General features: G+C 41.6%; 1 protein-coding gene across 2 annotated transcripts in view; it reads left to right on the top strand.

The window, feature by feature from the left end:
- LOC310700372 (E3 ubiquitin-protein ligase RNF213-like) overlaps positions 1 to 27,763 on the top strand; it is a 90,252-nt gene that overhangs the window by 60,234 nt on the left and 2,255 nt on the right. For both annotated transcript variants that reach the window (XM_083489727.1, XM_083489726.1), the window contains 31 exons: positions 1,209 to 1,400; positions 2,396 to 2,535; positions 3,577 to 3,731; positions 4,138 to 4,356; positions 5,302 to 5,483; positions 6,229 to 6,349; positions 6,969 to 7,069; positions 7,898 to 8,080; positions 8,262 to 8,419; positions 8,508 to 8,610; positions 8,843 to 8,957; positions 10,340 to 10,556; positions 10,723 to 10,919; positions 11,496 to 11,618; positions 12,303 to 12,413; positions 12,701 to 12,943; positions 13,181 to 13,262; positions 14,311 to 14,345; positions 14,659 to 14,753; positions 15,649 to 15,808; positions 16,810 to 16,990; positions 18,714 to 18,805; positions 19,889 to 20,137; positions 21,945 to 22,074; positions 22,845 to 22,928; positions 24,536 to 24,716; positions 24,848 to 25,049; positions 25,178 to 25,255; positions 25,974 to 26,171; positions 27,341 to 27,430; positions 27,531 to 27,709. In XM_083489727.1, coding sequence (XP_083345853.1) covers positions 1,209 to 1,400; positions 2,396 to 2,535; positions 3,577 to 3,731; positions 4,138 to 4,356; positions 5,302 to 5,483; positions 6,229 to 6,349; positions 6,969 to 7,069; positions 7,898 to 8,080; positions 8,262 to 8,419; positions 8,508 to 8,610; positions 8,843 to 8,957; positions 10,340 to 10,556; positions 10,723 to 10,919; positions 11,496 to 11,618; positions 12,303 to 12,413; positions 12,701 to 12,943; positions 13,181 to 13,262; positions 14,311 to 14,345; positions 14,659 to 14,753; positions 15,649 to 15,808; positions 16,810 to 16,990; positions 18,714 to 18,805; positions 19,889 to 20,137; positions 21,945 to 22,074; positions 22,845 to 22,928; positions 24,536 to 24,716; positions 24,848 to 25,049; positions 25,178 to 25,255; positions 25,974 to 26,171; positions 27,341 to 27,430; positions 27,531 to 27,709 — 4,596 coding nt within the window. The remainder of the gene's footprint in view (positions 1 to 1,208; positions 1,401 to 2,395; positions 2,536 to 3,576; positions 3,732 to 4,137; positions 4,357 to 5,301; positions 5,484 to 6,228; positions 6,350 to 6,968; positions 7,070 to 7,897; positions 8,081 to 8,261; positions 8,420 to 8,507; positions 8,611 to 8,842; positions 8,958 to 10,339; positions 10,557 to 10,722; positions 10,920 to 11,495; positions 11,619 to 12,302; positions 12,414 to 12,700; positions 12,944 to 13,180; positions 13,263 to 14,310; positions 14,346 to 14,658; positions 14,754 to 15,648; positions 15,809 to 16,809; positions 16,991 to 18,713; positions 18,806 to 19,888; positions 20,138 to 21,944; positions 22,075 to 22,844; positions 22,929 to 24,535; positions 24,717 to 24,847; positions 25,050 to 25,177; positions 25,256 to 25,973; positions 26,172 to 27,340; positions 27,431 to 27,530; positions 27,710 to 27,763) is intronic.

Below are 27,763 nucleotides of genomic sequence, written 5' to 3'. Positions count from 1 at the left end.
ATGACTAAGCCGCTTCTGGCAAACCAGAGCAGCACACGGAAACGCCGTTTACCTTCCCACCAGAGTGGTACCTATTTATCTACTTGCACTTTGATGTGGTTTCGAACTGCTATGTAGGCAGGAGCAGGGACCAAGCAATGGGAGCTTACCCTGTCACGGGGATTTGAACCGCCGACCTTCTGATCAGCAAGCCCTAGGCTCTGTGGTTTAACCCACAGCGCCACCCGCATCCCCATGTACAGGCTTTGCATGTGGCCAAAAGTAGTGTCACTAGCACATGCTAACTCACACAGGGCTTATCCACGCCTCCCTTTTCCTTACCTCTTTCCCCCAGGAAAACCTGCGGTTTAGCACTGAATTGGAACAAACAGCAATCAGGTTTTCCATGGATTCTTAAAGACAGTCTTAGGGTCCCGTGCCTAAGAAACCACAGGACAAGTGGAAATGAGGGCGAGCCCTGAATCTGTTTTGAGCAAATGTAATACAGAGAAAATACAGGAAGGAAATAAAAGTCTCAATTGAAGTAATCTATTTCACCAACAAGTGGTTACTAAGAAAGAATAAGCAGGGGAAGAATAAATTGTCATTTTGTCTATTTCCCTCACCATCACCACAATGGTTCAGGTAACTTACTGCAAAGCATTATTGCTTTATTCCCAGGAGGTGGAGGATCTGAAAAGTCTCACATGTTTTTCTTTTTTTGTTTTCTGCAGTCAACTGCAGTATTACAGCTAGTTAAATATCCTGCCCCTTTTGAGTTCAGAGCATTTACGTGTGTAGCTGGTGCAAGATGGGAACCAAAACTCTTAATAAAACTGGGTGTTCTTGTTTTCTGCAGTAATAGCTGTGTGGGCCAATAATGTTTGACTGTCTTTCAAAGTTTCTGCCTCTGCTTCAGGTGGTAACATTCCATATGTAAATAGTATAAACGTTGCTTCAAAACCATGGTTCACAGTTGGAAAGGTGCTTTCAAAAGAAGAAAGAAGTATATACGCAAGTCAAAAAAAGGATTGCTTTTTCTTTATAACATTCTCCCTTGAGATTTTCAGTCTGTCAGAATGCTCCTGAAAGAGTGCGTGATTGTGACTGAACAATTTCTTCTTAATATTGGGTATTCTTTCTTTCTTTCTTTCTTTCTTTCTTTCTTTCTTTCTTTCTTTCTTTCTTTCTTTCTGTTTTGTTTCCTTTACCTCTCTTGAAACTTGCAGGCACACCTTGTGGAAGCGGGTGCAGAGTGCAGTTATACCATTTCTGGCCTATATGGTGTCTGTCCTAGACAGAGACGGCAACTTGGACCTGCTGGTTAGACCAGAAACAGAAAGTTGTGTGAAAGATCTGTGGATGTTCATCTTCAATGATCTCAATCTTCTGAACATCCCTTACATTATGAGTGAGAAAAGGTAAGTGGCACAACCAAGGCAGCAATGGTTGCTGGTGAATTGATTTGTTGTTAAATGTAAATGGTGAATGTGATTTTGACTCCCATGTGAAGGAATATTTTGAAAGCTGTTTGTTCATTTGGCAACTATGTATGCCAGTAGAAGCCCATGACAGTTTGGCTTCCCATTTCTCAGTAGGTTTGCCTTACAGCAGAACTCTTTACTACCTAGGTTATATCACATACTTCTAGCCTAGACAGGAGAACCTTGCTGCAAATTTGAATACTGTCTCCTCCATTTCCAGGAGCTTCTCCCATTTTGTCTTATTGTCTATCCTAGCAGAAGTCCTCCTTTTTTTTCCTCCATCCTTTGCACAATTTAATCCTCTTCGCTCCTCAACTTGTTGGGGTTTTTTCGCTGTTCTACCCTGGGGTCTAAATCCAAAACCCTGGCCTGAAAAAAGCAATAGTCTATCTTGAAATCTAGGCAGTAGATGATCTTCTCTCCCATGAGACTTGGGTGAGTGAGCTGGGTAGACCTGATCTTACCCAGCTGCTCCCATAGTACAGTACCAGGCTAGTCGGGGTGTGTGTGTGTGTGTGTGTGTGTGTGTGTGTAGGGGTTGTGAATTGCTATCCTGTGGGAGAGTTCTCCAGACCTGTAGTATCCTTTTATTCCATGTGTTAATTATAGTGTCTCTGAAATGCATCCACTACATTCATCCATCCATCCATCCATCCATCCATCCATCCATCCATCCTTATGGAATAAGTTATTGAGGCAGCCCTCATACTAATTGTATCCTGTAATCCATTCATTCTGCATTCATTGTTTCTTTTTCTATATAAACAGATTGCATTTTACATGCACCTTGATTAAAGGCTGGCCTTATGATCTATTTTTTGTTTTTTTTAATAGTAATGATTAATAGATTAAAGAAAAGTAAAAGTAAGTTTCCCCGCTTGGTAATGGAATTCTACCAACTTTCTGATTGATTTTTCATGTTTCTTGCCCAGCTCCCAATCCAAGACAATTCTGGTGGAGAATTCATTTCAGGTATTTACAGATGCTGGCAATGAACTACCCTTCAGCTGGAGGATAAAGGATTTTTTGGAAGACCTTTGGGTTCAAGCCCCATATGTCATTGGTGATGAAGGTGAGAGTGCAGGGATGACATTGAAACTGGTGTCACTCATAGGAACATTTAGATAAATATGTCAAATGGATCTGAAGGCAATAATGAGGCACCATCCCTTTTTGATGTTTGTTATGGGGTTCAGCTGCTGTCCTCTGTGGTTCTATTTGCCAAAAAAAACCAAAACGGACATTTTGCCGTTTTTCTGAAATTCCCCCTGGGCTCTGTTTTCCCCATTGTTCGCAAATTCTCCCTTCGTAGAGAAGGTGATTGAGAGGGCAGTGGCACAACAATTGCAAGTGCTCTTGGATGAAACATGATCTCGGCCCATTTCAATCTGCATTCAGGCCTGATTATGTGACTTGATTTGGTCTTGGTCATCCTAATTTATGACCTTTATCAGAAGGAAGACAGGGGAGTGCAACCCTATATTCTTATTTGATCTTTCAGTGGCTTTTGGTTCTGCTTATGCAAGTTTTTAGTCCCTGAGCATCTTCTGTTTCTAATTGCCTTTATAGGCATATCCTAAAGTATACAGACAAATGTTCCTACTGAAAATTTGCTGCATATCCAAGAATGTCCTGGATTTATGTCCAGGACATGACAGTCCTAGCTGCTAGACTTGCTAGCTGCTAAGAGCATTGCTTTGGGACTAAAGGAGTGATTTGGGCCACATTTCTGGTGCAATGTCAAATTTTCTATTTCTCAGTAGTTACCAAAGGACTTCTTCATAAACGACAAACAGCTTTCAATGTTTTGGGTTATGAGTCTTACAAAGTAAAGGGTAATCATACTTTTAACTTTTGAAATAGGGCCGTGCCACTGCTGCATGGTATTTCTGGGAGATATTTATTTATTGAAGCATTTATATACTATCCTATCATAAAATGTCAGGACATTTTAAACAATATAAAAACAAAATACCATCAAAAAGCAATACAAAACAACCTTTAAAATGACTGGCAATTCAAGAAGATTCATGCCTATTGGCATAAAGCGATACTATGGCATTTAAAATTCCCATCTAATCTAGTTTCCTCCCATTGTACTCCTGACCTGCAGGCCATGCGGAGAAGTTTGTAGGACTCTTTCAGAAGACACCACTGGGGCAGCATATTGCTGGTCTCTCTGCTGAAGAAAGAAACATCATTTTCCACTGTTTTATCAGAGACTATATCCGTCTGATAATGCATGTGGCCTCTCCGAAGGAGCTAAATGTGAGTATACCAGTAAGAGATGTGGAGCTGCTTGGAAGAAAGCATGTGTCAGTTGCTACGTTCACAATTTGTGTGCTGTAGCATCTTCAAGAAATGGAATTGCTGGTAGTTGTCTTTCATAAATATAAGTCTGCTTTGTCAAGATACTGGAAGTGTTAACCACCAGAATTACCTACCAACAAGGTTTCCCTGTAAGTACCAAGCTATTTTTAAAACAAAAACCTAACCTAAATAAGAGATTATAGCCATTGTAACACTGAGATTGTTAGGACATTTATCTAATAACCATTTGGTTATTAAGGAAAAAAACACAAAAGCAACTTTGAAGAAATTAGATTGTTTCAACCGGATATGTGATTACTATAAGAATTCACTTATTTATAAAGACTTGTTGTTCAATTTCCAGTTGCTGCAGACAGCTCTCTTATCATGCATAGAGGAAATGAAGGCAGCCTCGCCCAGTGCGGAGGAGGAGGTGCTGCCCATCTCCTGGATCCATCTTGGTTACCATCAGTTTAGTAGTCGTCTGCAAAACCTTTCCAGGATTCTTGCTGTGAACCCTGAGGTGCTCAATGCTCTCACTGAACATATTGAGAAAGGAGGCAGCCTCTTGCATCGCCAAATGGTAGGAATCATATTGGGTGGGTGGTAATATTTTAGAAAAAAACACAGCCTCTGAAGTACATGGTATTCTTCCGTTGCTTTTCTAAAGTATTAGGAGAAACTATACTGCTTTTAAGGAGAGGTACTAAACATCACACAAGGCTTTAACACGTTCGTATCTGCTATACTCCTAATAACAAAGCTAATCAACATACTGCCCTGCATCTTTTGTTGGGCTCTGACTTGAATTAGCCTCAACCAGCATTGCCTCTCCCAGGGATGATGGGAGTTGCAGTCCCAACAACATCTGGAGGGTGTCCCATTGGGCACCTCTGTCTTAACAGTGTATCTGCCCTACTGTGAGAACACAAAGATCTTCTATGAGCTTGTGAACCAAATGATTTATACATAATTGCAGTGCCAAACAGCCGTGCAATCAATCTGTTGTGGACATAATGTACAGTGAGCATATTCCACAACTCTCCTGAGATGTCTGTGGAAGATAAGATTAGAGATTATGCATGGGGGATTATGCAAATACTCCCAAGGCAGAATTACGGTGAAAATTGCTGGACTGAGAGCAATAAGGTGAAATTGAATAGTTAGTGTAAAATTCTATGGAAGGAAGAAAATACAGGTGTTAAAGGTTGGGTGATGGAATGTGCCCTATTTAGAATAGAGGGTAAAGCAGGACATTTGTTTTAAAAGAAATAGATGGGATAAACAGAAAGGAAACCAACTATACACACTGCGGAAGTGTCATTACATGTTTATGAAACTGGTAATGCGGATATCGTCATAGTTCTTCTCAAGTTCTGATGCCAACTTACTCAAGGGAGAGGGATATTTATTTTCTGTAACTTGCTTAGTTAAGGGGGGCATACAGCCTTACTAGTGTCTGAAGCGAATGTATTTTTCTTTACTATCCATGTCTGTATTAAAGCCCTGTTCATGCCTGATTGCTTAGGTTTTGGATGTTCTTGCCGCAATTGCTTGTACTGAGATGTTGGAAGAAAAACTGCTGAACTGCAAATCTCAAACATGGCTCCAGCAGGTGAAGAAGCTTCAAATGCCAATTGAACTTGTGTGTACAGCAAACTACTTTCAAAGCAATGAGAGCCAATGTGACCAGCTGCTCCAGGAAGTCAGGTAGGTCTGAGAGGCAAAATATGAATTTAAAAGTATAGTAATGTTTTCCTTGAGATTAATTGCATATGACATTGTCACTTGGTTACATTGTTGTTTCACCCATTTGAACTGTAGTGGTAGTCACCCATTTGCAAAGCTGCTTCCCTCTTAATACCGCCAAATCTCAGATTACATGTTTCCTGTGTTATCACACGCACACACAACTTAGTAAGTGGTATAGTGGTTAGAGAGTCAGACTAGGAGCTGGGAGACCAGGGATCATCACCTCGCTCAACCCTGAAGCTCACCTTTCCTACCTCACAGGATTGTTGCAGGGATCAAGGAGGGGAAAAGAACCATGTATGCAAGTAAAATGTTATTATGGAATCTACAAAGGAATATGGAATGAAAAAATTACAGTAGTGAAGTGGCTCTGTGAGCCTCCGAATTGAAGCTCAGTGGAACAGATGTAGCTTGTTAAGTAAAAGAATAGTAAATGGAGAGGCTGTGTATCTGTGCTGCTGCACTCACTTGAGTACTGGCCCTCTCCTTAGTTACATTTTACTAGTGGGCTACTAGTCTTTTCCAAATCAAGTCTTCAGTGCCACTGAATTTTATGATGTGCTCTGCAAAAGGCAGGGATGATCCCTTCTTATACAGCAGGAGTCATCCCTCAATCCAGTCATCTGGTACTTTCTTCCTACTTTCTTGTCGTCGTCCCCCCCATATATAAATAAACCATAACTCACATTTCTCTTTGAAACAGGAGCCGATGGAATCGGGTTTTCTCAGTCTCTCTCTTTGTGGAACATGTGCTACTTGGAGCAGAAAAGGCGATCCCAGAGATGGTGGATCTGATAAAGCAATACACCATAAGGCTTGGAAAGGTAAGGAGCCTTTTTGCATTTGGAGGGAAACATCACTTTAAGAAACATCCTTTGCTTATTTGGCTGGCCATAAGCAAGTTAAATATGTACCAGTTTTCTTTCAGCACTCAGAACTTGCTTTTCTGTTCATAGGTAGAATGGCACTTCCAATTTGTAAGACAGAAACAGCAATAAGCATAGTGCCTCAAATGCCTAAAAAAGATATATGTTTTAATCTGTTAATGTCGATGGCAGGCAGGCCTCACGGGAGGACATTCTATAGCTGGGGAGGGGTTGTGTACACATAATACTTGTAAAGCACAGTAGAAATGCATTCTTTCCATCAAAGAATTCTAGGTACTGTGGTTTGTTAAAGGTTTATGGGAACTGTAACCCTGTGAGTGGTAGACTGCAGTGTCCAGAATTCTTTTAGGGGAAGTGTGTTTCAAAACTTCTTTAAAGGTATAGTGTGTCCACATCTTAAGTCTTATTGAACTTGGCCCTTCTGCAAAGACATGTATCATTGCTGTAGTAAAAATAATGTAATAAAGTCAGTTGGAGTAGCTTATTTGGCTAGCTTGTTAAACCCAGCCTACATTTGAGGGCCTCTTCCCATTCACATTGTTTTTATTCTTTTCAGTGTTTCCAGTGGAATTCTGACATCAAAACTCTTAACACATTCACTGCAGTGATGAAAGTGCTGTGCGACTGCAAGGATGAAATCAGTTCAGCATTTTGCAAGTAAAGCTTTTGGGATGAGTGTGTGAGGAGGGCTGGGGGAAAGGCAGTTTGTGGGGAAGCAGTGGGATATAAGTTAAATGTGAAAGGAGAAAGATAAAAAAAATGACATGAGGTGAACTGAAATCTTTTGAGAGCTGTGGGAGTTTGAGAGGGGAAAAATTAAATTAAAGGCCTTATTTGTTTGGCATCTCTGGGTGAGCAGATTTTGCCTAAAATGGGATGACTGACTCATAACACCTCCAGAACCAATGTCTATACTTATTGATTAAAATTAAACTATGGAACTCCCTGCAAGAAAAAAATTGTGGTGATGAAGAGTCTAGTGATTTCCAAAGAGGAGTTAGATACAGTGGTACCTTGGTTGTCAAACTTAATCTGTTCTGGGAGTCCGTTTGACTCCTGGAACTGTTTGACAACCAAGGCGCGACTTTCAACTGGCTGTAGGAACTTCTTGCACTCAATTGGAAGCCGTGACGGACATTCGGCTTCCAAAAATCATTCGAAAACCGGAACACTCATTTCTGGGTTTTCGACATTTGGGGCCAAAAAGTTCAGCAACTAAGCTGTTCGAAAACCAAGGTTTCACTGTATTGGCAGAAAATTTTGTCAGCAATTGACAAATGATTACACCAAATTTCACATTTTTATGACTTGCAGCCCCTACGCTAGCATTTTGTGATTGCAAGGGCAGGCAGGGCTCAGTAATTTTCAGTCCTCTCAAGTGGACCCTGAAAGGGGAAGGGTATAAAGTTTGAGCATCCCTTACTTAGGCAATGGGCTCTACAATTAAATATATGATCACATTAACTGTGGCTCTTGAATTCACAGGTATGGCTTAAGACCGTGTCCAATATGTATGGGAGATCCTAAGGACCCAGTCAACCTACCTTGTGATCACGTATATTGCCACAGTTGTATCAAACAGTGGCTGGTGGCAGGACAGATGTCCTGTCCGCTTTGCCTGGTTGAACTACCAGAAAAATATTCTATTGAAGTATCCAAGGAGCTCAGGTAATGCCTTCTTCTGATTAACAATCTATAATACTGGTAATGATTTAGAGACACTGGCCTTAATTTCTGAGGACTTAATATAACCCACTAGCTATGCATTTCTTAGCATTTACACATGTGCTTTGTGGTGCAAGTTGCGGAGTTGACCAGATATGTAATGGCTTGTGCATTTTCTTCACAGTATTTGCATAGAAAAAAACACCCAGTTCCGTAAGTTTTGCAACAGTTTTTTCATAGACCTGGTTTCTACTATGTGCTTCAAAGACAATGAACCCCCAGAAAAAGCTGTGATCCAGATGCTACTGAAACTCCTGTTTTTCCATACAAAGCCTTTGAGAGGTACGTGCACAAGATCTTTTATCAGCTGTCTTGTCTTGAATAAATAGACTTTTCCATGTCTTTATGCAGTGTTTTATTACTTCTTTAGGAAACCCCAGGGTGCATACAAAATCTCTGTCCCCTTTTAACGATGTGGTAGATAAAACTCCTGTAATTCGTTCCGTCGTGCTAAAGTTGCTTCTAAAATACAGGTAAGGACTTTCAATTGGGACTTTCAACTACCCTGCTTCTTCTTCAGCGTTTATCCCACTGATGCATGTTTTCGTTAAATTGAAGTCCTTGTGGTTCTTTCCTGGGTTCAGCTATTGCTTTTCAGAAACTCTTGTTGGCTCTCACCTCGGCTGTGTTGTACAACTGAAATGCATACTTCTGACAGTGGAAATCTTTCATTTTGAGTAAGGACAGTTTTCTCTTTTTCTATAGCTTCAACGATGTGAAAGTCCATGTACAAAATTATTTATCAGAAGTAGAATCAAGCGGCATCCTAGACAAAGATGATAAAACAAAAGTGTATGTGCTATTTGTCAACTGCCTTGAAGTAAGTATACTTTCCAGTTTCCTTGTTTACTTTGCAGGGGTGACCTGGCCCAGTGGTAGAATCTTAGGTCATTCCAGAATCTTAACTTTTCAGAGACATGGAAGAGATAGTATAGAGCAATCATTGCCTGCTGCACATGTGTACTGGAAGGAAATAGACTAGATCAGAAGGTGCTTGCGATTAGATTTAGTCATTTGCAGTTGACTTCTGTGGCGCAAACAGGATTTCCTCATCATCTAAGCTTACACACCACATTTTGTTTATATATTTACCAAGCTGTCAGCTGATGGATCAGGTAGGAGGGAAATACCTTTCCTTACTCGACAAAGCCTGGCACAGCTTTTGCATTAGCATCAAATTCAAAAATTTCAAAATTGAAATGAGCCAGTGTGGTGTAGTGGTTAAGAGCAGTAGACTCGTAATCTGGTGAACCGGGTTTGCGTCTCCGCTCCTCCACATGCAGCTGCTGGGTGACCTTGGGCCAGTCACACTTCTCTGAAGTCTCTCAGCATCACTCACCTCACAGAGTGTTTGTTGTGGGGGAGGAAGGGAAAGGAGAATGTTAGCCGCTTTGAGACTCCTTCGGGTAGTGATAAAGCGGGATATCAAACCCAAATTCAAACTTAACTAGCACTTGGGAAAGATTGAGGGCACAAGGAGAAGGGGACGATAGAGGACGAGATGGTTGGACCGTGTTCTCGAAGGTACTGGCATGAGTCTGACCAAGCTGTGGGAGGCATTGGAAGACAGGAGTGTCTGGCATGCTCTGGTCCATGGTGTCACGAAGAGTCGGACATGACTAAACAACAACAAACTAGCACTGTGTGTTTTGATTATTGGAGATGGTAGCAATTTCACCCCCTGATATTATTTTGAAAAGCAGTGAGTGAAAAGCCATAATGACGATCATGAGTCATTCTTGAAACATTTGGAACTGTGTGACTTGCTTCTTGATAAGCAAGCCTCATAGTTGTTCGGCTTCCTAAAATTGCCACAGCCCCTACTTGTTTGCTTTTACCTGAGTATTGAACATGCCCACGGAGCATTTGCTTGGACTAAGACTGCACTCCTAACCCCTTACCTAGGAGTAAACCCCATTGAATTCAGTAGTACTTTTGAGTAGACATGGTTAGGATTGCATTGTAACTGGTGACCAAAATGTTTCCAGATTGGTTTATTTATTTCTAAAGCACCACCAGGAAGCAGAAAAAGCTTTGCAAGCTGGCATACCTGTCGGCTCGGTGGCATTCCATGTACAACATGGTGTGTGTGTGCTTGCATGTCCCCAAAGGTGCAAACTACAAATGCAAGAAGTTTAAACAGCTTAAACTGTATGGTATGGAAACTTAGTTGTAACCAGGAAACATGGTTTCATTTTTCAGGATTCTATGTGTGAGAAATCAGGAGCCTCCTCTGAGGAAAGCAAAGCAAACCGGCTAAGAGAGGATGGGCGTTTCCTGGAAAACTACTTACAGTGGAGCAGGAACAGCGGTGACACCCGTCAAGAAGCCACCATCGAGTATTTGCAGGGTGTGGCCCACATCCAGCTGTGCATGGACAGGGCTGCAGAGCTGCTCTTTGAGCTTCATGGAGCTTCAGGCAAGTGGGATTATGGTAACCAAACAGGAATGCAAATGTACCAAAGAAATGGCATGTGAAAGAGTTCCTGGTGCTAGATGATTTTTATCTGTCATACACTTTTAAAATTGTGACCTTTCTATAGCACAGCATAGGGAATAAGGCCTTGTTTTCTTTCTCTCTGTAGATGGTAGTGAAGAAACAGAGAAGCAACTCTACCTGCAGAAAGTGAAGCGCTTCTGCTGTCAGACTAAAAATGACTGGTATAGAGTTTACCTTGTCCGAAAGCTTACTAATCAGTATGGAATGGAGTTCACACAGAGGCTTTCCAGTGAACAACAGTATCTCTGGGTATTTCCATCGGAAGTAATTAAACAGCAACAGGTAATACATATCTGTCTCTATCGTTAATAAATTTGAGATGTTTATTTCTGAGCTATGGCTTGGTACACAAGGGCCAAATGGAATGGCTCTTAAGAAGAAATTTGCAAAAATAAAAGGAATTTGTTTTGCTTACATTGAGATTTCACCCTCTAAGCTAAGATTTATTCACTCAGGCCTTTGGTAACTAAGCTGGTTTCTATGGTGGTGCTCATCTTTTTGTGAGATAGGTAGGACTAATTTTATTCAGTGAGCATTTTAGGTATATTGTGCTATACATGCTTTAAATTTTCTGGTTTTAGTTGTTTTAATCAGTTTTTTTATCTTGTAAGTCACTTGTATTTTTTTTGTAAAAAATGTAACTTACAAATATATGTAATATTAATAAGCAAAATATACTGCTTTGGCTAGAGAGCCTGTGATAACTTAGAATGATTGAGCAGGCATCTATTACCCTTCTGAAGTTTGAAATTCAACTGCAGATTTGTTGGGCAGATTCTGTAGTTACAGCACATTGTTTAGAATGTGCTTTCATATTCACACTTTTTAAAAATGGGACTTGGTATTTTGTGGCCTCAGAGTCATCAGCACAATCAGATGGATCGGTTCCTGGTATGCGGCAAAAACTACAGAGTAGTTCGTGACGCTTTGGGAAAAGCAATAATAGAATGCCAGGCAGATGGTATTGCAGCAGCCCTGAAGGTAAAGCCATTTATTTTGATTTCATATATTCCTGATGATTTTTTCTTCCCTCCTCCCTTTGTATATCTCAGTTCTATTAACAAGGTTTTCTTGCTTACTACTGGTGTCTTTAAGTTGTCCAAAGCCCAAATATTCACCTGTGTTCCACTGTTTACTTCTTGTGCTTATCAAATGACAAGCCATTCTTGCATTGGCTGGAGTATTGGGGCTGAATTTCAGCGTGCTACATGTTGCATTAGAAACATTGACTCTGCTTATAAGTGATGGACTTCCTTTACTGTGCCATTTTGTAGTGTCCTTCATATGTTCTCATCCAGATCTGGGTGGGTCTGCTACCTACAGGAGAAATTTGGCAAATAAAGAAATCCCAATTGAAATACCCTTGCCATAGGTGATGGAATCTTACTGGTTACCAGATTGGAACAGTGTTAGGGAATCATTTACAAAAGTTGTGCCTTTAGTGTCCTTTTTGGACACATCTAGAGATATATTTGGACTGATGTACTAGATGAAATCTTTGTGACCTGGTACCATTTCGTGTGGGCGTGTTTTCTGTAACAATACCCATGACTGCTAATAGCCAAAGATGAAAGCTTAACTATTGATAATCTCTCGTTTCTTGCCCTCTTCTCCACCCTTCCCCACCCCCAATCCCAGCCTTGTAACTTGTGCCTTCTTTTTCAGGCATGCAATGTCTCCAAGTCTGTCCAGGCTGTTCATTTTCTCTTGGCTGTCTTCAGAGAGTTCACATCTCTGTATGGATGCAAGGAGCAGAGTCTTCATCCGAAGCAGGAGGTAAATGCCTTTGTCTTGGTGCCAGTTTGCATGTTGCCTTGTGCACAAGTGCTGCTTCTTTAGGAGAGAGGAAGATTTAGGATATCAATTATAGAACTGAGCAAAGGCTGTAGTTTCCCCCAACTTTCATTTAAAAATCCATTGAAAGGCATTGACCTATATGCATTATTAATCATCTTCCAAACAGTTGATCATCTTAGTTGGCCATAGTTCGTATGAAGATTGAAGTGAGTCTAGTTGACAAATCTCACCTTACTTTTTGAAAAATAATTTCCTTCTTATTTCAGCAACGTGATGTTATCAAGGAGTTCATCCAGAGCTCCAACGTTCTTCCTTCTCCAGAGCTGGAGAGATTTGCAGAATCTCTGATGGATAACCATCTCCCCTCACTGGCACTGAGCCCCCAAGATTCCAGCCACAGGAGGGTAGTGATTGAAATGGCAATTCACACTGCTGCTGTCTTGCTGTCTGGCCAGAATCGAATCCTTGAACCTCTAAGGAATCTGGCATTCTCACCTCATACCATGCAGGTAAAGAAGTGAATGTTCCGTTTTCCTTTGCAATTCCCATCAGTTCCTGCACTCATTACTGTTTTACTTGCATTTCCTGTTTGTCTGCCATCACACAGAAACAGTCCTCTCCTGCATGCAAGCATAACACACTTTAGCACTTGGTGAAAGATTTCAACTGAAGATCTTAACACATGAGCAGGAGGGCACTGCATATTATTCTAGTTCCACTTTGATATTCTCCTTCTCCCCTTCCAGGGTGCTTTTCTGCCAACAATGCCAGAAGACTTACTGGCTCAGGCTGTGAGATGGGAAGCAGCAGCAGGACTTCGATGGTATAGTAAGTACCATGCTCAAGCTTGGTAGCAGTCTAGAGAGCTATTTTTCCCCAGTGGTGTCTTGTCCCCCGAAAACAGTGGAAATAATCCAGGGTATGATGGGGATTGCTTCCATATATTACTCTCCTGTCAAATTACTGTGTTGTATCTATCCATTTAGGCACAAAGACATATGGTTAAGTGTCAGTGGGTGGTACCCAATTCACTCATTCTTTTAGTGCAAGGATTTCCACTTCCGCAGCAGACTCCCCCCCCCCCATCTTTCCTCCCCATGCACCCTGTGACCTCTTCAGAACAGCTTCAGGGGGTTGAGGGAACCCCAGAACAGCCCACAGTCATTGTGCTGACAGAATGAGCTTGTTGAGTACCACCCAGTGTGGACTTTTTAAAAAGAATCTTGATAGTAGTGTTAACTTCTCAGAAATGTAAAGTAGTTATCAAAAATAACTTTAAATGTACTTGTAATGTAATGTAAGTGAAATAAGCAGACCTAAAATCCAAATTATTTTGATGTGTACCATGGGAACCAGTAGCAGATTGATAGAAACATCCTATTTGTTTCTGAAAGCATCCAGAGGCGTTTTGAGATCAGATTCTGTTGTCAGAATCAGCAGGAATTTGTTCATATTTGCCCCATCATGCATCACTTTGCACTAGTTTACATTTTATTGCATTTGCCATTTTACTGCCCAGTAACTTAGCTTGAAGAGAATAAAAAAATTCCTTCCAGTAGCACCTTAGAGACCAACTAAGTTTGTTATTGGTATGAGCTTTCGGGTGCATGCACACTTCTTTCTCTCCCCAAGGAGGTTCGCCTGGCATCATCATTATACACCTTTAGGCGCCTGCCAAAAACTCTCCACTTTAGACAGGCCTTTGGTTGATTGACATCCGATGCCCTTTAAAAAGGGGGGGGGTTATTGGGTTGTTTTTGTTTTTATTTTGTTATGTATTTTGAGATTTTATATTGTGAACTGCCCTGTGACCTGCAGGTAAAGGACAAATGAATGAATAAGTAAATAAATCCTTTCTTTTTTTTTTCCAAATCAGCATGTCCAAATGGCCATCCCTGCACTATTGGAGAGGTAAGCGCTTTCACAGATTGTGTGTGTATTCTTGTTTATTTTTTTAAAAGCAGTTTGTGCTACCGTTTGTGTAGCACTTCATTCTCCTTCAACATTCTGTCATGTTTTCAAGGACTGCTTTGTAAAGCAAACTAAATCAGAACTTTGCTGTGTGTGTGGCTTTTGCTTGCTTGTTTAGTTTAGTTTAGTTTAGTTTAGTTTAGTTTTGCAATTGCTTAACATTTTGAAAAATAGTTGAACCTTAGCCTAAGCTTTACCAAGCAGAATTACTTCAGTTTTCTGCTTCTAATATTCCCTCCCTCTCTCCTTTCAGTGTGGCCGTCCCATGCAGCGTGGTTTCTGTAATGAGTGTGGTGCTGTAATAGGAGGTGTGGACCACAAACCAGTGGACGGCTTTCGTGAAGCAGGGTATGTTTTTATGTTAGCTTTTTGGAATGTGGAATGGCATATACTTTTTTAGAGTGTTCCGTAAAGATTGGGAGGTGGGATATTTGCAGCTATTTAAGGTGAATTTATTCTAGAACAGGGCTCTGCCCCATCAAGTTATAACAACTTTAGAGGTAGAAAAAAACTAATTTACCTTCCTAGAATACTGCAGTGATTTCCAGTTCACCTATTTCAATGGCCATGTTCAGAAGAACAACCAAGGCTTCAAAACCTTCTATTTAGGAAGTTGTGGCTGTCCCCTTCCCTATCCTTTCCCCTCTTCCTATCATGTTCCACTTTTGACCCAAAGACCGGGCTTGTATTGAGCTAGCACTCCCTATTTTATGTCCAAAGTGGAGAACTGTGGCTTCCACTGCTCACAATTATCTGAGAGTAATTCTCAGTTGGACTTACTTCTGAGTAGGCATGTATAGAACAGGCATTAACAAACAAGAAAGAAGCCAGGATCGTACTATGGCTTTCCTAATTTCTTAACTTTGAGCCACCACCCCTCATTTTTATTTATTTATTTATTTATTTATTTATTTATTTATTAGAAGTATTTCTACATCTCTTTATATAAGGCATGTCAAGGCAATTTACAGGATAAACAGTTCACTAAAAATACAACAACGGCATTAAAAACAAATAATTAAAGCAGTGTATATAAGTCAAGGGGGTATTTTAAGTGGAAACATATATAACAGCAAATAATGGTATTTTAATATTTTATATACCACGTATGTAATATGTTTGTATCTCTTGTTTTAGTGTGATGATAATTACTGTCTGGATGTCTGGGAATCAGAATTTTTAAGCGCCCAAAAGTACTGTTTTGTTGCAAGTGTGCACACACTGTATATATTATTCTGTACAGGAATATTCAAGACAGGTCACAAACTGGCCATGTGCTTGGACAACCTGAAAAAAGAGAGGCTAAGGTTGCATCTGAGAGGGAGATGTCTCCAGCTGTCCTGATTCTGATTCGCTTGCTCACTCATTTGTCGCTGCTTTTGGGAGCCACAAAAGATCGCCAGGTATTTTCAAATAAAACTAGGAACCACACAATTCTGTCTGAAAAGCATTGCTGCATGGAAACTAAGAAAGCATATCTGAAATGGAGCTCAATTTTTATAAAAAGGTTTACTCTCAGTATCGTGTGAAGGAGATGATCGGATGCCAGCAGGACTGGCCTGGGATGTGTTTCCACTTGAGGCAAAGTGCCCCACTGGGGTTTTTTTTAAGTATTTTTTTTTTAAAAAATGTGGTTGTTAACGATTCATGCAGAAATGCATTTGTTACATTTCAGTAATACATGGAGGGAAAGTAAGACTGTTAACAAGCTTCATATATCGATAAATGTTTCCTAGAAACTGAAAAGGTACAGTAGTACATCAGTGTACAAACTTAATCCATTCCAGAAGTCCATTCTTAAACCGAGGCGCACTTTCCCTAATAAGGCCTCCTGCCGCCGGTACCCTTCCACCGTTCGGCTTCCGTTCTTAGACTGAGGTAAAGTTTGCAAACCAGGACACTACTTCCGGTTTTGCGGAGTTCGTAAATCAAATAGTTCGTAAACAGGGCTGTTCTTAAACCAAGGTACCACTGTACTCTGTTTCTCATACTATAGTGGACACTTGTGGTAGACAGTTCATTACAATAGACCTCTGGCTTCCTCAGGGATGAAATAATTTATCACAGTTGTCCAGCAGTTTGGCATCAGGTGGCATTGACATCACACAGATGCCTTCACTATACTCTTTCCAGCACCTCCTAAAAACAATTTTGTTTAGACAAGCCTTCTTTTTGTTTAGACAAACCCCCGAAACATATTGCTGGTTTTTAATTTTTAGAAATGTTTTGATTGTTTTTACTAATAATCTTCCTGTTTTATTCTTTTTGTAAACACTTTGAGATTTTTCACTAATCAAGCAGCATATAAATTTTATGAAATAAATAAATGACTGACTGTTAGTCTGCATACCTTGCAATAGAACTGCATATTGATCGCTCTGAACCTTGCATTTTGTTCTTGAAGTCCCTGCTACAGATCATAAAACCACCAGTTGAGGATCCAGTGAGCTTTCTCATGGATCATATTCTTAAGGACTTGGAGCAACTGATGAATACTCTTGGGAAGTGTGCTGATGAAACCACCAACGTTGTCCATCTCATTCTTTGTAGCCTTCTCAAGGAGCCTCACCAACAGACAGGCCAATGTAAGGAGAGCAGCTTGCAAAATGTGGTTGCTTACATTTCTAGTAAAGCAGACATAAATTCACAGCATTGACTGTGACGTTATATTTCAGAGTTGATTGAGGCAGCCATGGCAGAGTTCTCAAGAAGAGCTGTATTGTACCTATTTCTAAAAATAAGTAACTTTTTTCTTATGAGTGGCATGTCTGCTCTTAACCTGATTTCATAGTCTCATTGCTTTTATTATTTAAGTCTCCACTTTTCAAAATAGTCCTATTTGCATTACTGGTGGTTCTGGGCAAGTTCTTTTATTGGGCTTTGCATTATTGAATCATAGTACTGATAAAGTGAAGAATGCACACAGAGTATCTTGTTTTTAGAATATACACTGTAGTGCAGTCTTCATTTATATTCAAGAATGCTGCCCACATTGAATCGGCTTGGCTCCTTTTGTAACTTAGTGTGAGTCACTTAATGTCTATACACAGAATAGGCCTGTGCATCACCATGGAACATATATAGAAGCTAAACCAAATTGACACATTCTGATGTTTTAGAGCTGTTACACCCTTAATGCTATGGTTCTCACATAATACTAAGCCATGGTTGGGGAACTTCCTTGGCTTCACAGTCCAGATACTTATCAGGCCTAACCTCACCAGCCAAATTTGGCAGGTGGACACCGGTCAATAATCCGATGCCACAAATGTCACGATGAAATCAGGTGATTTGGCACTTTGAAGTCCCAAATTTGAGACTTCAAAGCTGTGTGCAGGGTGGTTGGCAAACTTGCCAAGACTCCTGCACAGTACTTTAAAGCTCCTGAGACTGGCTGTCTGGTTCATCAGCTGATGGGTTGTATAGCCAAAGCTTGCTTTTTGAAGACATCAGTTCTTCGTGTGAATTCTCCTGTGAGAAACACTCATGCACTGCTGATCCAACAGGCTTTGGTTCTCCCACTCATCAGTGAATAGGCAATGTGCCTTCCTTTGCCAATGTGCAATTGGGAGCATACTTTAAGTTTCCATATTCTGCACTGGCAGCTGGGTCTCTATATGTCCCACACCTGAAAGCACATATGATGCCAGATGTAGGGCAGTTGGGTGTGGTTTGGAGGAAATTGCCTTATGGGCCAAGTTTGGCCCCCAGCTTAGTGTCATGTGTGAACTCTGTTCAGCAGCTAAACCATGGTTTGTTTACTAGCAACAAACTATGATCTGAAGCCATGGTTTGTTGTTGACTTACAAGTCTTGATTTGTTAAACATGGCTTAGCATTATGTTAGAGCCTGGCACCCTCCCTCAATCATGGTTTGTTTGACCATCCCATTCCAGGAACTCACCAAGCTACTAGGGCATAAAGCAGGACAACAGGAAAACAAACTTTGGCAGAATAAGCTATGGGTTGTTTGTTCATCTGTGGGGCAACTCTTTGTTACATCATGGTTTGTTAAACGAACGATAGCCTTAGTATTTTGTGCAAACCAGGCTAGACAATGGGAGGATGTGTAGCTTATGTGGTAGTCAGGGGAAGGAACCAGGTTTTTTCCTTTTAGAGGCTAATACAGGCAGAAGAAACTGGGAATTGCTATCAATAATCTCCAGCCCTTTAACAAAAGCAGGGACAGAGAACTATTAATTGTTACTGCTACTGCCACTTTCCATAGCTGACCCATGCCAAATTGAACTGCATGCAAGGAAGCAGAGATAATAAGAAGGTGTTACATGCAATAAATGTCCTTTTGCAGGGCCAGTGCGTTTTGATGGTCAACTCTCCAAAAAAGAGCAAAGAAACAACTGGGAGGGAATTGTTGGACGCATCATTCTTCCTGAACTGGAGGTAACATAAAACACACTCAAAAACTTGTATTTTCTGACAGTACACAGACTAGCCCTGTGTATATTTCATTAGCAGCCGATACAACATACATTATTATCCTGATTACAGTGGAACACTGTGCATGTATTTGTACCTGTTTGTGCAGGGATGTGTATGCAGGTAGGTCTGTCACTTCTTCAGGGCTAAAATAAAAAAATTCCTTCCAGTAGCACCTTAAAGACCAACTAAGTTGCTACTGGAAGGATTTTTTTTATTTTGACTATGGCAGACCAACACGGCTACCTATCTGTTTCTGCAGGGCTGACAGAGTATCTGTTGAGCAGGGGAGGGAAAGCACAAGAATGAGAAATCTTTCTCTACCGCTGATTTAGCAACAGATAAGGAAGTAGTGGGGTTTCTAGCAGATGCTACGTTGACCTCCCCATTCTATTTGTGGTGCAGAAGAGAAAGTAAGCACGAGAATCCTATTTTTGAAATCTAATGTGCCCAGTAATTCCTTCCAAGGCTAGTGGATAAAGTAATGGTGTGCACTCAGGGAAGACATTGGCAAGGGCAGGTTTAGCCCCATCCATTCTTAGTGTCCGACATGAGGACCAGATCTTGTCCAGATTACTGCATAAAATTGTTTGGGAGTTCCTAGGGACTGAGGAAGTTGTCCTCTGCAAAGCTTCACTCTGGGTTCAGTTTCTTGCTGTGATGCTACTTCAGGACTCTAGAAGCTAGTTTTTTTATTTATATTGATAGGAGTACATTTGAAAGAACAATTACTAATTAGAAAAATGAAAGACTTCTCTTTCAGAAGTAACTCTCCTTGATACCCCACACCTGCAATTTTCATAATAGCTCTAAGGAAGTGAGCATTTCACCTTTTGAGAGCTAAGGTGTTCAGAACCCTCAGATGAACTAACAGATTCAATTATTCAAGATGCAGTTAGAATCACACCAATTCCTAGATCAGCATTAAACCCCACTTCCCAGCCCTGCCTTAAAGAGTGTGTGTGTGTGTGTGTGTGTGTGTGTGTGTGTTGAGAGAGGCTGCATCTTAATGGCTATAACCCTCACTCCCTCATTTCCCCCATGCAGGTTCTGGATAAAACACTTCTGGAGTTGAATCGACGAATCAGTGAAGATGAGAGAATCTCTTCGAACCCAGTAGTGAAAGTTGTATATGGGGACCCTGCAGCCTTCCTGTTCACACTGACCAACAGCCCTGTACACTGTTCCAGGATGTGGAGCTGCAAGAAGAGGATCTCCATTGAGTACCTGGGGCACGTTGTCCAGCAGAAAGGTGGCAAGGACACACTGCCCATCTTATGGAAGTTTCTGCAAAAGGTGAGCATGCCCAGATTTTTGCCTGGCCCTAATACAGGAATACATGAGTCAGAAACTGCCATGCAAGGGACCCAAGTGTATGCTGCTCTTCATAATTAATAAAGGGGAAACCCCAGTATATGCCCTTCATCTTCCTTTCTCTTTTCCTTCGTTTTATGAATGTTATGACTTTGTTCTTATGAGCAGAAGTCTCCTGTTAGCTACTTGTCAAAAGCTGAAGTACATCAGTAAGCATCAAACCAGGCAGGTGCTTTGAAATATTAAAATCACAGTCATAGCATAAGGTAACTTTGTGCTGGTATCTGTGAGGTAATGACTATCAGAGACCCAAATCTACTTTACCATCCAAAGGTATTGAGTGCTGTCAGAACTGGATTAAGGGAACTATTATGCATGTTTCTGGAGCTGAGATTGAGAGGAACGTAAGGACAAGGGGCAAATTCTACTGTTAGAAGTTTTTTTCTTGATCCAACACCTAGCTGTTTAACCCTTTTCTGCACCTGGATACCACTTGCCTTACCATCTGTGGGGTGGGGGGATAAACTGGGTCACAGTATCTTTTCTTCCTTTGGATGGATGAACACTTGGGGGTTCCCAGCTTTCATTGCAGGGTGGGGGGAAATGGACACAAAATTACACCCCACCCCGATGTACAACCAGTTTTAGCATCTACTTGCTTCTGGCAAAGCAGTAGAAGTGCTTAGACTTAGGCTTCACCAAGAAGCTGAAGAAAAGTTTCGTGACCACTTTTAGTACTCATTTATAGCAAAAGGAGATGTGTTAGAATGATGTTCAGTTTATTTTGTGTTTAAAATATTGTGTGAAGTCTTATGTAATGAGAGGAGCTTTGCACAGAGCAAGGTCTACTTGCACCAAGCAGATCTCTGCCCAGAATGACTTAAAAGTAAATGCTTCATTTATACCCTTTCCTGGTGGAAATATTACTAGAATTGAGAATATATTTTTTGCAGCTGAAGAAAAATAAGGGGCAAAGTGAAGTAGGCAAAAAGCCAGAGGGGATGCATAAAATTGTGTAAACCAGGAGAGAGATTGTGCAGGGGTCCTACTTATTTCTAATTCTGGTAGCCCCTTACTCAATTTGCTTTACAATGAAGTTATACCTGTGGGAAACCATGTTCTACGGACTTGCTAGATATGAAGAGTTCTGTGAGTACAGTGGTACCCCGCAAGACGAATGCCTCGCAAGACGAAAAACTCGCTAGACGAAAGGGTTTTGCGTTTTTTGAGTCGTTCTGCAAGACGAATTTCCCTATGGGCTTGCTTCACAAGACGAAACGTCTTGCGAGTTCTTGCAAGTTTGTTTCCTTTTTCTTAAAGCCGCTAAGCCGTTAATAGCCGCTAAGCCGCTAATAGCTGTGCTTCGCAAGACGAAAAAACCGCAAGACGAAGAGACTCGCGGAACGGATTAATTTCATCTTGCGAGGCACCACTGTATGTTAATTTCTCCTTATTTACAATCACCAGTGCTGATTCTTCTACATGGGAGTGGCTCACCCGGTGAGGCAGAGCTACAGTTGCTTCCTGGAAGCAGCATCACTGTGAGGTGACAGCAATGGGGTGGGGGGCTGTGCAGCAGCAGCACCAGCAGAGGCAATGTGGTGCTCTCACTAGTGCACCTACACGGGCCCAACCTCACTGCAATTTCGCTCCTGGCTCTCCTGGTAAGTGGCAGTGATACCACTGTCTGGGCCAGGTGAAGCAATTGCCTCCTAAGGGGAAAGCCACTCATGCTTCTGTAGTCTTTCAACTCCTCTTATCTCATTAGCACTACTCTGCTTCATTTTAGGAAGCTGAATTGCGACTGGTAAAGTTTTTGCCAGAAATTCTGGCCCTGCAGAAATACTTGGTGAATAGGTTCCAGAACGTGTCAGAGCTGGAATACCGAAAGATTGAAGATTTTCTCAACATTTCTGCAGGTAGACTCTTCCATATTAAGTTAGCAGAGCATTAAGACGTGTGGTTAACACCAAGCTTCACATTTATATAAGTCATCCCTGTTTTGTAACCTTGCACAGAGCAAAAAGAGGAGAAAGTCGAGTGACTTCCTGGTTAAAATGGTCACCTCATTGTGGCAATGCATCCTTCAGGAAAACACAGCCATTGTTTTTGTAGACATAATGGACATGATCCAACTAAAATTAAGCATTTTGAAGTCCCTCTGATTTCAGTGGAAACATTAGGGCCATGCTTAAATTTCTGCCATTGAAATCATTGGGATCCAGAAGTGTTTAACACAACCTGGATCATGATCCATTTTAGCAGTGGGAAGCTAGCTAAACCAGGAGATAGAACTTGCTTATATTTGTAGCAGTATTTCATCACAATTAATTTGGGGATTCAGTGCAACAACGTACAATGGTGGACACTAGCTTAGATGGCATTCATAGAGGATAGGTCTACCTGAAAATTAGGCATCTTAGTGACACGGGGTTGCCTGAAACCAAAAACTAGATATAAACATCGGAAAGGGTGTTGACTTTGTGCCATGCCTGGGGCTTCACAGAAACATGTGGCTGGCAGCTATGGGTACTGGTTTAGGCAGACCTTTGGTCTGCTTCAGCTAGGCTGCTCTTGCATTCTAACTTCCTGAACCAAAACTTACTTGGGCAATAACTCCCTTAGAAAGACATGCAGAACTTTGCAATCTTGCATATGTCACATGCTGTTTGTTTCTTGCATTCTCCAGAAGGCAAGAGGTGCCTTATGACAAACAGAGTGAAGATATTTCTGACTGTTTGGAACAAACTGAGATCTTCCTTGGAAACCAGTGGTGAGTGGCAAGTTTACACCATTACTCTAGAAAAATAGTAAGATTGCGAGGTCACCTGGTGCCATCTAATGGTAACTTGGGTCTTTAATGCCGGAAGAAACACTCTCTAGTCTTGTATCCTGAAAAGAGTCTAAAAAGGTTGTTCCATTTAGCAGTCTCTCCTTTTACAGTACTCCCCCACCCACCCTTAACATAGGACAGGGTGAACTAGTAGAACATAACATAGGACATTTGAGTTTAGAGCAAAGGACTGTGCAATTTATTACAAGAATGGGTTGGATTGGCAACTTTGAGATTATATTTCAGTGGCAATAGATAGGAGGGACCCAGTGTTATGTGAGAACTAAAAAGAGAGGTACCAAGCTGAAGGCATTACCTATTCCAGAACAATAGAAGGGAAAGAGGGATGGATCGTGTTTCTCTGGCCTTTGGACGCAGGGGTGGTAGCAATCATTGGGTCTATCCATTATGAGTGCTTGGAAGTCAGACACCCTGGATTTATATTAACAGCTGCTTTGTCATCAACCCAGGAAGATGGAAGTAATAGGCAATTGAGGGCAGGTTGATCCCTTCTAGATCTCCTTGAACTCCTTATGGCATGGAGCTAGTCTTAATGGTGATGGGTGGCTTATGTATTATGTGCCTCTCTTGGAGACCTAAATATGCAATATATAAAAACAATGGATATGGAACTAAGGGAGGGAACACTGGGGGAAGGAGGTGGAGGTCAAGCTAACTAGGAGTGGAGTGACTTAGACTGATCTGAACCAAAAGGATCGGCTTGGGCAGCTCAGGATTGTACACGGAAGGCTTAGTGGAATCTCTTAATAGGCTTGATCATCTAATGGAGAAGTTTTCTTTGATCAAAGGGAGAGGAAACTGCATTTAAGTTGCAAATTTCCCCACCATAGCTGGCAAGTTCAAAAAGTGTGTGTGGAGAGAGAGAGCTTGAGAAATACTCATGTAATTCTGGGTGGAGATTCTGATCCTTCATTAATGCTAATCAATGCTGATGGCTGACTCTGATGTCTTTGCCAGTTGGTTTCCCAGCACTTCAGGCACGAAACATCTTCAGTCAGGGCTCTGTAATGGCCATATTAGTGGACATCCCTTGAATGGCATTTTCATTTTATGGAGTGTGCATTTCTCTTTGCTTAACTGTTTGGAGTCATTCCTTGTGAACATGCTGAAGGTGATCTTTGCCCTGCTTTCCAACAGGTTTGCTTAGTTCACCACTTTCTAAGACAGAACAAGAATGTGGGAGTCGAGGTGCTGAGGCATACTTAAAATGAGCCAGTGTGGTGTAGTGGTTAAGAGTGGTGGACTCATAATCTGGTGAACCGGGTTCGCGTCTCCGCTCCTCCACATGCAGCTGCTGGGTGACCTTGGGCTAGTCACACTTCTCTGAAGTCTCTCGGCCCCACTCACCTCAGAGTGTTTTTTGTGGGGGATGAAGGAAAAGGAGATTGTTGACCGCTTTGAGACTCCTTAAGGGGAGTGAAAGGCAGGATATCAAGTCCAAACTCCTCTTCTTCTATCTTCTTGGTAATGAACAAGAGATAATTAGAAACCTGGTCACTCACTAATGTTTTCTGGTCCAAATGCAGGTGAAATTAAACTCCCCAAAGATTATTGTGCTTCTGACCTCACTCTGAATAGTGACTTTGAGATCCTTCTGCCTCGCCGACATGGTCTAGGCCTCTGTTCCACTGCCTTGGCCAGTTATCTCATTGGCCTACACAATGACTTTGTCTACACCGTAGAAAAATATACAACAGATGCCGAAAGGTATGCCTGTGTGTGTATGTGCTAGAATCCCCACTACTTCCTGCAGGGTGACAGATAGCCTTATCTGGTGCCAAATCAGCAGTAGAGCAAGATTTCTCATTCTCTTGTGTTCTCCCTCCCCATCTCAACAGATACTCAGTCAGCCCTGCCGAAGTGACGGATCTACATGTGATCACTTACGAGGTGGGGAGGGACTTGATCCCACTGATCCTGTCCAACTGCCAATACAGCGTGGAGAAAGGAGGAGAAGCCCTCCAGGAACTGGAACTGGAAAAAATTGAGCATCAAATCACTAGCAGATTCCTACAGGGAAAGCCTTTAATCACATTGACAGTATGTATCATAGAAGCTTAATGCTGCCACATAGCTTTCCTGGTGCCTTGCAAGATCCATTTGTCAGGTTAGAGAGCATTATTGCAAAGGCCTGCTCACTGGCATATTTTTTCTCTCTTTCTCACTAGGGAATACCCACTCTGGTATACAGGCATGACCAAAATTATGAGCATCTCTTCAATGATATCAGAACCAAGCTGAGGCAGGTGAGCTTCAGAGATGGGAGAGAAAGAATACAAAAAGTGGCTGATTGCATTTCAGTAAAGTTTTGTTATAATTAGGATTAGCTTCTTGCTGCACAGTGCCTGATTCTGTGCTTGCTTGGTTTTTGTTGGCATCCTTCTGTCTCGAGAGATAATGGAGTGCATTGCAGGGGTGAAGTTAAACCACTGGAGAATCACAGCGCCTGCTGTGGCTGTAAAGACCAGTAACTTGTAACTGCATTGTTTTTGCTGTGTTAGTAGCACTGAAGTGACCCTCTCCAGGTGCAAGCCTGGGTAGTGTGTATGGAGGTCAAACAACTCTGTGTATTGCCCAGAGGACAAGACCCCACTCTTGGCCTCGCTGATGTGGTTCATTGGGCACCAGATTGGCTGCTGGTATTGTCGGAAGGAGGGTGGATAAGATGCCATCCAACCATCTTAAGGACTCCACTGCAGATTTGTGTAGGGTTTACTCCTTAGCCTCCCAAGATGTCCCACAAGGCAGCAAGTACATTGGTAGCCCTTTGGAATTCATTGGGACACTTCCTTGTAGGTGTGTGCCCAGTTTGCTGTCCAAGTCAGGGCCTGGCAAACAGCTTCTATAACGTGGAAGAATCATTGCAGAGAAAAGGAGTGGACTATATAGAGACTGACTGCAGTGTTTGCAACAATCTGTGCTGAATGATGGGCGTTGACTGGCTTTCATTCCCTTGAATTACAGAGCTCTCTGCCAAATTCCACAATTGGCATGATCAGTGGGGAGCTGCTATCCTACAGTGACATCTGTGAAGCTCTGTCTGTCACCGAAATAACCTTAGGATTCCTAGCTGTGGCTGGAGGAGACCCAGATATGACTTTGTCTAAGTATGTTGAAGATATCCTGCAAATGGGCCATCAGATAAGTGACCACGTGATGAAGGTGAGTGCAGGGGAAAAGAGGAAAGTAGACTAGGCTGAACACGATGACTGTCTTACATGCCCCAAGCTAAAGGAGGTGCTCTCTCCACCCATTTTTTTTCCAGAGGTCCAAGTTCCATTCACCTTTGGCCTTTCTTTTGACCTTTTGAGATGGAATGGGGGACCATCCCCACAATTATACTGTCCATTGGAGAAAGCACAATGCAACTGTTGTCTTCCAGCTTATGATTTAAGTCCCTTTATTTTGGCTGTTTCTGACTTTTAAAAAGAACATCTTTTTGCTATTGCAAGTTTTCAGTCAAACCGTTTTTTGCAAGAACCTAAAACTACCACACAGCCTAATGATTTATCCACACGCCACGCTTTCCAGGCATGGTCCTCGCATTAAAGCTCCACCTGCTCTGAATTGCAGCAGAATTGCCATTAGTTGCGCTTCAGCTTTAAAGAGCAGGTTTTCATGGGGGAAAGAGCATTCAGATACAGAGCTTTAAAGCTCAGGCCTGTGCCTGGAAAGCACTGGGCAAAAAGTAAGTCCTAGCACCTTACTGGTCCAAGACATTCTGCTGCTTCAAGGGGTGTTAAAATGTCACAGAAGGGGATGCTGGTTTCAGTTTAACTTGATACAGATAAAAAGTCAGTTATGTATACACAAGAGTTGAATAACAATAAACTCTTGGGCACTTTAGGATGAGTTTCAGTGAAAACAGAAACTTAAAGCTATTTTTTTTAAAAAAAGATGTTGCTGGTTGCAAATTTATTGTCTCTAGAGAATATACGTGTAACAGAATGTATATATTCATTTCATTTATTTAATTTCTTTGCTGCTTTTCACTCACACGAGTGATGAAGCGGCTTACATAGATAAATAATAACATAGTAGAACATCACAATTGCAACATAAATCATGCAAAATAATTAGCAAATCGTCAGTAAAATAATTACAAATCATCAGTAAAACAACCACCTTCTACTAAACATTATTAATGAAAAACAACTTTAAAAATATATTTGCATTTCTTCTAAAGGAATGTTTAGCTATGTCCACCTCATCTTCATAGCTGTTGTATACCTAGTTCTGAATTATAGTAAACTTAAAAATGGTGAAACATTTGTGTGTTTCTTGTGCTCGCTTCGGCAGCACATATACTAACATTTGTGTGTTTCTTACAGGTGCTGAGCCGATGTCACCTAAAGCACATTATTGCACTGTGGCAGCTCCTTTCAAGCCATAAATCTGAACAGCTGCTGCATCTGAAAAAGGTAGGAATCTGAAAAGGGTGGGGAGGATGAGATAGCTTGATGTTCTGTGCTATTGTTCTCCCTTCTTCCCCTAACGATGCTGTTGTGTGTTTCTTCCCAGGATCCCTTCGCAGAGGTCAGCGAATCCTATAAAGAGGAGCTCACTCCAGAGAACACAAAACTCCTCAATGCCTTCCTTATGCAGGCTGGGCTGGAACCCTTCCTCCAAGAGTTGCACGAAATGATCATCCTGAAGCTGAAACATCCCAAACCTCAGGAGGTATTCGATCCCAAGTGGAGGTAAGAGCCTGTCAAGCCCAAACTTTGCATATTTTCTTCATCACCTGAATGTAA

Source organism: Podarcis liolepis (assembly GCF_965112155.1).
Source record: "Podarcis liolepis genome assembly, chromosome: 2".
NCBI classification, from domain to species: domain Eukaryota; kingdom Metazoa; phylum Chordata; class Lepidosauria; order Squamata; family Lacertidae; genus Podarcis; species Podarcis liolepis.
The sequence above is the reverse complement of the archived record's forward strand: the minus strand, read 5'-3'. Positions and strand labels throughout refer to the sequence as shown.